General features: G+C 40.4%; 1 protein-coding gene across 1 annotated transcript in view; it reads right to left on the bottom strand.

The window, feature by feature from the left end:
• The window catches only part of LOC109216841, a 23,906-nt gene continuing 18,212 nt past the window's right edge, over positions 5,633 to 11,326 (bottom strand). The window contains exons 5-6 of the mRNA XM_019381049.1: positions 7,350 to 7,440; positions 5,633 to 6,421 (exon numbers count right to left, since the gene is read on the bottom strand). Of these exons, the coding sequence (XP_019236594.1) occupies positions 5,731 to 6,421; positions 7,350 to 7,440 (782 nt within the window). The 3' untranslated portion in view covers positions 5,633 to 5,730. The remainder of the gene's footprint in view (positions 6,422 to 7,349; positions 7,441 to 11,326) is intronic.

The following is an 11,326-nucleotide window of genomic DNA, read 5'->3' on the forward strand; positions in this document are numbered from 1 at the left end:
GGGGAGATGATCTCCCGGGGGATGCCCCCCAGTATTAGAGGTTGATTGAAGAGAAGCATTGAATACTTGTTTAGTTCTCCTTAGGTAGCATACAGATGTTGCCTCGTTAAAAACATTGCCGGTAAACCCTTCTTGGGATAAAATCCGATCGTAGGAAAAGAGTGCAACGCATGCTTTCAAACCTAAGGTCTTCAAGCTGGAAGGTGCTTCGATTTTTCAAATGGGACGCCTGCACACAGATTGGTGTAAGACGTAAGTAAAAAGGGAGACGGTTATACTTTACTAGTGACGATGCTCAAGCCTCGATATGTTTCAACCGCTCACCCCAGGGATGCGGTACCGTCCTTCGCTTATTTACTCGGGTGCAGCCGAGAATGTAGCTTGTGATTGCTACTTTGTTGTTTGCTTATCCTTTGGCTTCTTCGATGTTGAAGGTGTCGATGCTAGTGCCACATCGTGCTCCACAAACATCTCTCTTGATGCATGCTACTCCCCGTATACTATTTTTATTCCATCTTTCGTTGGAAACTTCATCGTTTGATGAAGGGTCGATGGTACTGCTCTATCCATGGCCTTCCGAGCAAGGCATTGTATCTCATGTCTCTTTCGATGACATGAAACTTGAAATTTTGGGTTGTGCCGGCCACGTTGATCGGGAGGGTGATTTCCATTTTTGTTGTCTCGCTCACCATGTTGAATCCGTTGAGGACTCGGAGGCGGGCACGATCTGGTCGAGCAGTCGGAGCTACTCCACCACCCTCGACCTAATAATGTTGGCAGAGTTACCTGGATCAACAAGCACACGTTTAATTTGAAATGTATTCACAAGAAAAGAAATTACCAATGCGTCGTTATGAGGCTGAGACAGGGTCTCGATGTCCTCTTCGCTGAATGTGAGAGCGTCCTCAGGTATGTAACCTTGAGTTCGCTTTTCCCTGGTGATGGATATTTTTGTTCGTTTGACAATGGGTTCCTGTGGGATGTCGATTCCTCAAACGATCATATGGATGACATGTTGTGGCACTTTTGTTTCGCGAAATTTATTTTTGGCTCGGTCGCTGAGGAACTCTCGGAGGTGCCCTTAGATAATTCGTCGGGATACTTCTTCCCGGAGTTTTTCTACAATTTTCGGTCCTATGACTGTGTGTGCCGTGATATTCGCACAACAAGTTAGGGTTTCTTTACGACGGATCTGATAGTATAGGTTTTGGCCACCTGGTGTCTTTGATTTTACCTATGGCTGATATGATGTCCAAAACATCGATGTTGAATTTGTACTCAGATAATCGGGGTGCCTCCGTCGGTCCTTCGTGTCCGTCAAATCCGGCTCTGTTCATGAGTCCCCAGGGATTATGACCTCAATGTTCCTTTTGGTCGTTTCGGGGTCTGTTACGCCTTGGGGCATTTCTTCGATCTTCAGTGTATGGTTGGTGCCTTTCCTTCTTTGGATTTGGTTCCTTTGCCAGGAGCCTGCTTGGATATACTGAGCCCGAGGGGGCTCCTAGTTGGTCGTTCTTGACCCTAATCTTTGATTGATACCGGTTGTAGACATCCTCCCAAGTCACGGAGGGATATTAAACCAAGTTCTGCTTTAGCTGCTTTGAAGCTATCGAGATTCGCTCGTTCAAACCTTGGGTGAAGGCTTGCACTGTCCAGTCGTCGGAGACTGGTGGTAATTCTATTCGCTCTATTTGAAAGGGAGATACAAACTCCCGCAGCATCTCGTTTTCCATCTATTTGATTTTGAAGACATCGGATTTCCTTGTAGCAACCTTGATGGCACCGGTATGTGCCTTTATAAAAGAATCCGCCAGCATGGGGAATGAGTCTATCGAATTCGGGGATAGGTTGTGGTACCACATCATGGCCCCTTTCGAAAGTGTTTGTCCGAATTTCTTTAATAGGACGGATTCAATCTCGTCGTCCCTCAGGTCGTTTCTCTTTACAACACAAGTGTAAGCTAACAGTGATGTGCTCGTTGGGGTCCGAGGTTCCATTGTACTTCGGGAGATCGGGCATTCTGAATTTCTTCGGGATAGGCTTAGGAGCAGCACTCGAAAGGAATGGCTTTTTTACGAATTTCTTTGAATCTACACCCTTCAGAATCGGGGGTGCTCTCGGGATCTGATCGACCCTTGAATTGTAGGTCTCCACCTTTTTGTCATTAGCTTCTATATCTTCTTTTCGGCCGATTCAATCCTCTTTGTGACATCCTCGAGAATTTTATAATAGCGGGGTCGGCTGCTTACCCATTGTTGCTCTATCTTTCCGGTACTTGTTCGGCTCGAGGAGCCATTTTCGGTGCTGCTGTGCTTAGAGTATTTTGGTGGCTTTGCAGTTGAGCAATCTCTAGCTATTGTGCCTGCAACATCTCAAAAATGATGTGAGTGCTAACCTCTCGTTCCTCCCGAGCTAGGCTTCTCTGAGCTTCTTGTTGGTTTTCTTGGCGTTTCCCCGCCTTAGTGAGGGAGCTTATATCGACGTGTTGGGCGTTGCATGAGCCCACATCCACGGGGATTGGTTCTGGTGCGTTCTCAGGGTTTCGCAGTGGTACACCGACGCCTCGAACAGCTACACCATTCTCTCCATGGTCCTCAGGACCGTTGTTTTCATGTGCATTTAATGAGTTAGACATTATGACCTGAAATCAAAGATTCTTGGACAACAAAAAGTGTGAAGAATAACTTGTGTTTTTTTCAGTAAACCAACACTTAAACAATCACTATTATTTTTAGCCCCACGGTGGGCGCCAAACTGTTTACCTTGAAAATGATAATAATAACTAGTTTTGATTTTGGGGTTTTAAAAATAAGTTATTTATTTTAATACTAGTTGTTAAGCGATTGATGCTATGTATGAGCAAGGAAGATAAAGTAAGAGTGAGAGGCAGTGTCGTTATCCAAACCGAACGACTGCGAATCGGGGCCTCGGACTGGCCTAAGCTGGGCCTCGAGGTTGAGCTAGTGAGCTTGACTAGGGATGATTGATGAAGGACTAACAGTTCTAAGTGCCTCAATGATGGCTCTTTATGATCAATGATGAGTAGTAAATGAAGAGCAATAAATAAAACACAATAAATATAAGCAATAAAATCAAAGGGAAGACAATGGAAATTTTTTAAGTTAGAGAGCAGAGAATGTTCTTGTTCTTGTATTGAGTATCATGTGTCTTTACAAAATGACAAGGGTCCCCTTTATATAGGAGGGGGAATCCCAACATAGTACATATGCATTTATTATAAAGATATGCAGCTGGTACAACTATTTAATGTCACGGTATGGACTTGTACTATTCTTGTAGACATGGTCAGCTTTAGCCACGTGCTTTTTGGGAGTTTCCCACTTATCTAAGATACCCACCAATTTATACTATTCCGAGGTCGAGCATTGGGAACCCTCGGGGTCAAACCTCGAGCTGTGCTTCGCCTCTTCTGAAGACGGGCTGTAAAATGCCATAATGATCACAAAATCGGACTCTCCGATTTTATCCGTATATAATCCCTATCGATTCTTTATCTAAATACACGAGTTATAAGTCGATTTAACATGAAAAATGGTGAGATTTATGGGATTTTTGAGGAAAACTTAGGGTTTTGATAAAAAAAGGATTTAACAATGAAAATGATTATGGAATGGGGGTGAAACTCATATATTTGAGTTCATGAGGTTATGGGTAACAACTTTCTTCAAAAAATTTCAGAATCCGGGCATGTGGGCTCGGGGGTGAAGTTTAGAAATTCTTCAATTGAGAATGGGTAATCACTTTAATAGTTGGGATATGAACTTTTGAACATGCATTGACTATTTTATATAACATTTGATTAGTTTCGAGTCATTTGGCACCTAATTGAGGGTTTAAAGCACAATTATGGACCGGAAAGTAAGCTTTGAGACGAGGTAAGTCTCTTTTCTAACCTTGTAAGAGGAAATTAACCCCATAGGTAAATTGAATTAATATGTGCTTCTATTTGTGGGGGATACGTACGCATGATGTGACGAGATTCCGTACGTAACTATTAATTATGCGTATGTCCAGGTAGCCTTAGGTTTACACCATGCCTTATTGACACCATTATTTAATTATGCTTATTATTTACCTTGAATAGAGCTGAGATTGAGGATTTCAAGACTTAAAAATTTCCAGTTTGAATTTCTTATTTTTTGAATGAATTGAAGAATATTATGATAACTTTGAGAAATCTATGTTCACTCGCGTCGCAAGTATATTCCGCGAGCGAGGTAAATTCCACTACTCTCATGGGAATGGGTCGTCGCTCGGCAGATTAATAGATGCATCTACGGTTCGTGTCGTTCGACCCTCGGTAATGCACACAGTATATGTATATGTATTTTGGATCTGGTCGTACGTCCTCGGCATGATTCGTGCGTAATAATATTTGGAGCCCAATTATAGTTGATATCGTTTCTATTGGCTTGAGAGGTTAAATGATTCAATGATAGAAATGGATTTGGGACTTAGTATCGGAGAAAGAATTGGTTATTTATTTCTTGTTATTGAGTTTTATTATCATTTACATACCCCATGCTTATTTAGAGTTTAAGTATTTCATTATCAGCCCATAGTAAGTGTCGAAGTGGACCCCTCGTCACTACTTATTCGAGGTTAGACTAGTTGCTTGCTGGGTACATGTTGTTTATGTACTCACGCTACACTTCTGTACTACCCGTGCAGGATCTGAGGCAGGTGCATCTGGTTATCATCCCGGTGCGCACTCCTGATTCCTTCGAGACTTCGTGGTGAGCTGCCTTCTTAGTCCGTTACGCAGAACTTGAAGTCTTTCTATTGCATTTACTTTCTGTCTATTTCATTTCAGACAGTAGTTTAATATTCTTTTGTATATTCTACTAGTAGCTCATACACTTGTAACACTAGGTCTTGAAAATTTTACTAATCGACACATGATGATTTTTGGATATTTACTTATCTCACTTGCTTTCAAAATTATTGATCTCTCATTTTATTAAATTCTTACTTCCTATTTATGCACAAATTAAAAATTAGTTATTTCTAAAATGTTAAAAGAAACAATCATGTGGCTAGTTCACTGTTGGCTTGCTTAGCAGTAACGTTGAGCGCCATCACGTCTTATAGTCGAATTTGGATTGTGACACTTTTGCGCTCGATTAAATAATTTTACTTGTTCTTTATCATTGCTTTCACTTCTGTCCTCGGTTGCGCTCAGAGCCAAGCTTTTCATCTTCATTAATTTCAATTGCTAGATCTCATTTTTAATCTTATTTTTTTTTATTAATTTTGGATGAAATTAGTTGGCTTTTACCGGTATCGTTTTACGGTTAAACAGACTACGGTACCTAGTGTTGCAAAGCGTAGAATAGTCAAAATATGATGATTAGAATCCGCACGAATATGCTACCGAGGAACGGCACAATCTTTGAGAATTGACTTAATTAAACGTGCTAGTTCTTAAAGTGTAATTGATAGATATATAGGACTAGTTCTTTACTAGGACAAGAAAATAAAACTTAAATGCATCATGAGTGCCAAATCATTACATAACAACCAATTTAGCATAAAACCATATCTAAATCTTTATATTGATTGAACAACAACAACAATAACTATGTCCAGACCAATAAGTTAAGATCGGCTATAGAAAATTTTCACTGCTTTATTTAAGCCCAATAGTGCAACAAAACATAAGTATTAATTATAATAATAATAATAATCTCAAAGCAATCATCAAATTGATCAAGAACTGCTTGGGCAAAACGTGATCAAGTAGTCTGAACCAGAACAAGTAAAGGTACTGGAAGCATCATCATATGCATAACTATAAGCAGAAGGGCACGCGTTCTTGAACAACTGAGAATAATGCGTCGGCGGGCAAGTTTGAGGCGTTGCATGATCGCCGGTGCAACAATATTCCGGCTTGTTAAACTGTGCACAAGCACTCTTACATGCCACAACCTTACCAGAATTATCCAAGACCTGTAACTCTGTCGGACAGTTTCCGTTCACGTCGGCGATACAACCGGCGTATTGACAGTCACCGGAGCCACCGGAAGTCTGTATACCGACACCCACATTGTATCCATCCACAAGGCTAACATCGTAAAAGTCCTTCTCATTGTTGCTTTTGGCAATGGTGAATTCTGCTAGACTCACTGGCGGTACACCACCGCCAGTGCATTTTAGTGCACCGCAGTCGCCGGTGATGCATTTTCCGTTACCGGAATTGTCGAAAGTGCATCCGGTTCTTGCCCAGAACCGGCCTGACCAACCGGAAGGAGCTGGTAGGTGGATGGTGTCACCGTGGGATAATGAAAAGCCGCCATCCCCTAAGATGGCGGCACCTTTGGCGGAAAGTGTACCGGGCCATACCGTATAGGGGCAGTTGTTTTGCAAGGTGAATACAGTGGCTGAAATAACGTGATTGCTTCTGCATGATATGATACAGTATGATGAGCTAATATGCTACTAGTTAAAGCCAACTCAAAATAATTATATCATTATTCAAGTCTCCAAGAATGAGTTTAGTTGAACCTAACTGGCCAATCATATAAATGGTACTCCCTCCGTTTTAAATTAAATATGAGGTACTTTCCTTCTACTAGTAAAAGCCAACTCAAAATAAATGAGACTGTTTTTAAATTTGAAAATAATTCTGACTTTAAACTCTTCATTCTACCTATTTTACCCTTAATGAGAAGTTTTTATGACCACACAAATGTTATGACACTACGAAGTTTTTACCCCTTAAGCTTTTAAGACCACAAATTTTAAAAGTCTTCGGCTTTTTATTGAACTCCGTGCCGAGTCAAACTACCTCGTCTAAATTGAAACGGGTGAAGTATATGTTAAAAAAAGGTTCGACAACAGCTCAATCTTGATTCTTTAACGGACAACATATATGTTGTTTTCTTTGATGATTATGTGAATAAATTGTCAAATGACATGTTTTGTAATACTCTAATGACTTAGTCGACAAAGTTCAAACAAAAACCAAAGGAAAACTCTAAATATGAATATTTTGAACAGAACTACTCTGTGCAGACGCTTTTTATTGGCTAAAAGTTTTATAAAAGAGAAATTGAGGGTATTATCTTACATTGTCGAAGTTTTCGTCTAGTCTCCCTCACTTTTGCCTCTTTTTGCTTATTGTTTTTCTTAATAAATTAAAGATCGGTTACCAGCGAATGATATAAAATTTGCAGTTAAGACATGAGAGAAGAAAGGGAAGTTAATTCGAGCTGCAATACCATGAAATTCTTTTGAATTAATTAATATCAGAAAAAACTTGCAATAAGAAATAATAAAGAATTAATTAATCATAAGGACTTGGGGTAATAAAAGAGTTAAAGACGTACCCAACATGATCAGGAAAAGGAGCAAACAAGAATATATTTGCATGGCAGCCATCTGAAACACACAAAAAAGGTGTAATGGAAGAGAGAAAATCTGGGAAGAAGTTGAGTAGATGGAGGAGTTAATATTGGAAAATCAATCACTAGACCACTGCCTATTTATAGCAACCAATATCTGAAGAAACTAACAGAAAAGGAAAAGATAAATGAAAAGAAGTTACTTTGTTGATGCATATGCTTGATCTTTTTTGGTAAACAAAACCTACACCTTCTATCAATTAAACTTGCTTTCCGACTGATGAAATCAATGCAATTTTAACCTTCTCATTTATTTTATTTTTAACGTTTGTTTTTTGTAAAATATCCTAGAAAATTGTGGTTTTAACATAAGCACATTAATTTTTTTTTTAAATAAAAATTGCTATGATTACAAAAAAGAGAATACTCCCTCCGGTCCACTTTAATTGATATTTTGGGCATTTTTTTGTGATCCATAATATTTAATTTTTCAAATATCAAGAAGGAATTAACTTCTTTTTTTCAAAATTACCCTTGGAGTAAAGAACCTATAGGAGTATTTGTTATATTTTCAATCAACATATTAAGGTTAATATGGTCAATTCATTGTTAATTAATGCTAAAAGGTAAGTTCGTTAAAATTAATATGTGTGAAAACAGCTAAAAATAATTAAAGTAAACCGGAGGGAGTAACATTCTTTGGAAAGAAAAATTTAAACAGGAAATAAGGGAAGAGCAAGGGGAAAACTGTAAAAGCTGGCCGTTGGGTTGCAATCCTTTTTCTTTCTCTCTCTCCTTTTTTTTTTTGTTAATTATCATTTTTTTTTTCTGTGAAGCAATAGAACACCAAAGAAAAAGTAATTAAAAAAAAATATTTTTTCCATTCCTAATGTTGAAATTGGTGGTATTTAGTATATTATGCGAAATGGTGGCCAAGAACTTAATATCTTGACGTGACTAATTAATTATATGGCCACGCAAAGATTTCGCATGCTGGCAAATATATTGAATTAATTCCCAAAAATATATGAGTACGATCACTCCCTTTGATCTTTCTTAGTTTGATTTTTTCTGCACCAACAAATACGCATTCCCAACCTTCTGTTTACCTTCCCAGCCACTTCCAGTTTAAGACAATTTCATTCTCTTGAAGCATTTAAATGTAATTATTATCCAAAGTTTACTGATCCGGCTAATTTGAATTTACATCAAGTATGTATTAGGTGATACCCTTTTTTGCTTGAGCCCGACCGGGTTGGGTCCGGACCGGAGCAAATCGGGGCCATCGAACCCGACCTGGATGCAAGGTAGAACGACGGCCACGTCTACAACCGAGGTCGAGTCATTTCGAGACCGTTACAGAGCTCGATAGGAGTCACCACCGGATGGAGAAACACACAAGGTCGGAAGCCGGACTCGTAACGGATAACCAAGCGTCGCCGGATATCTCGCCCAAACGTGATTTTCTCAACCACTTCAGGCCATTAAGGCGTAATTACAGGGATCCACGATGTAATCAATTGACCTACCTTATTTTTACCCTTAATCAGAATGTATAAAGGGGGATCTCTCTAAATTCTTGTGGATCATCAAGCACAATTGTTCTAAGCAATATTATATTCTGCGATTATTTACTTTAACAGCAATTGTTGAGTCTTTATCTTTATTTTCCTTAACCTAAAAACCTTTTGTATCTTTTAGTTCACGGATCCTTAAAACCCCATATAAATTCAATTGTTATCCGGATTCGAGGGTAAACAGTTTGGCGCCCACCGTGGGGTGGATCTGACCTAAGGTCACCTCGTACCGCCGGCAGAACTCCACTATGATGGGTTCTAAGGGGCCTAAGGTGAAGGGATATGTATATACACTAAGATATCCTTCAACGTGAGTCATAATCGACTCGTCACGGGAAGGGGCGACCAGGTCTTTCCCTTCCCATCTACATTCAGCCCTCACCCGGTCTAGGCAACCGGGAGTGATTAGACTAATATACTCCGATGCCGGTTCGCCGCGGCCCGGGACCGATGATGGGTTTTCAACCTGGAAGTCGGCAGATACCGAGCAACCAGTCGGTGTGAATGCTTTCAATGGGGGTTCTGGTGCATGTTCATCAGATCTAGCGGGGCTCGCGGCCGAGCTTGGTCTAGAAGGAACACTTTGTGAAGTTTTCGCCATTTCTTAAAGCTTTACGAAGAGATGAAAAGAAAATACAACCAACGCAGAATTTGAGAAAGATAGGAAATGCTGAACCTGGAAGGGTCGTTTATACTTTTTCCATGAGGCGGTGGCACGAATCGCGAAGCCACAGACACGAAGCGACAGATAATTAAGAGAAGCATTAAATGCCTGCAGCAGGCGTGGTCAGAGCACTCGATGGCTTTTTCACCTGGCGTATGGCCATACGTCACGGGCATCACGTCACCGGTCATATCGTTTATTATCATTACTCTCTAATAAACGAGGGGACTATCTGTATTGGGTGATACCCTTTTTTGCTTGAGCCCGACCGGGTTGGGTCCGGTCCGGAGCAAGTCGGGGCCATCGAACCCGACCTGGATGCAAGGTAGAACGACGGCCACGTCTACAACCGAGGTCGAGTCATTTCGAGACCGTTACAGAGCTCGATATGAGTCACCACCGGATGGAGAAACACACAAGGTCGGAAGCCGGACTCGTAACGGATAACCAAGCGTCGCCGGATATCTCGCCCAAACGTGATTTTCTCAACCACTTCAGGCCATTAAGGCGTAATTACAGGGATCCACGATGTAATCAATTTACCTACCTTATTTTTACCCTTAATCAGAATGTATAAAAGGGGATCTCTCTAAATTCTTGTGGATCATCAAGCACAATTGTTCTAAGCAATATTATATTCTGCGATTATTTACTTTAACAGCAATTGTTGAGTCTTTATCTTTATTTTCCTTAACCTAAAAACCTTTTGTATCTTTTAGTTCACGGATCCTTAAAACCCCATATAAATTCAATTGTTATCCGGATTCGAGGGTAAACAATTGCGTTCGTCATTTATTTCGTACATACAATATCATCTCGAAGGGTATGTTTAGACTTTAGATAATTATGATCTTTCAATTTAACAAGAGATCTCCAGTTCAACGTTGTGACTGAAGAATCTTTGTGCTAGTGATCGAGCTCCTTAATTACCCTTCTTTCTAAGCTTACTTTGTTTACCCTCGAATCCGGATAACAATTGAATTTATATGGGGTTTTAAGGATCCGTGAACTAAAAGATACAAAAGGTTTTTAGGTTAAGGAAAATAAAGATAAAGACTCAACAATTGCTGTTAAAGTAAATAATCGCAGAATATAATATTGCTTAGAACAATTGTGCTTGATGATCCACAAGAATTTAGAGAGATCCCCCTTTATACATTCTGATTAAGGGTAAAAATAAGGTAGGTCAATTGATTACATCGTGGATCCCTGTAATTACGCCTTAATGGCCTGAAGTGGTTGAGAAAATCACGTTTGGGCGAGATATCCGGCGACGCTTGGTTATCCGTTACGAGTCCGGCTTCCGACCTTGTGTGTTTCTCCATCCGGTGGTGACTCCTATCGAGCTCTGTAACGGTCTTGAAATGACTCGACCTCGGTTGTAGACGTGGCCGTCGTTCTACCTTGCATCCAGGTCGGGTTCGATGGCCCCGATTTGCTCCGGTCCGGACCCAACCCGGTCGGGCTCAAGCAAAAAAGGGTATCACCTAATACAGATAGTCCCCTCGTTTATTAGAGAGTAATGATAATAAACGATATGACCGGTGACGTGATGCCCGTGACGTATGGCCATACGCCAGGTGAAAAAGCCATCGAGTGCTCTGACCACGCCTGCTGCAGGCATTTAATGCTTCTCTTAATTATCTGTTGCTTCGTGTCTGTGGCTTCGCGATTCGTGCCACCGCCTCATGGAAAAAGTATAAACGACCCTTCCAGGTTCA

Source organism: Nicotiana attenuata, chromosome 2, assembly GCF_001879085.1.
Source record: "Nicotiana attenuata strain UT chromosome 2, NIATTr2, whole genome shotgun sequence".
NCBI lineage: Eukaryota > Viridiplantae > Streptophyta > Magnoliopsida > Solanales > Solanaceae > Nicotiana > Nicotiana attenuata.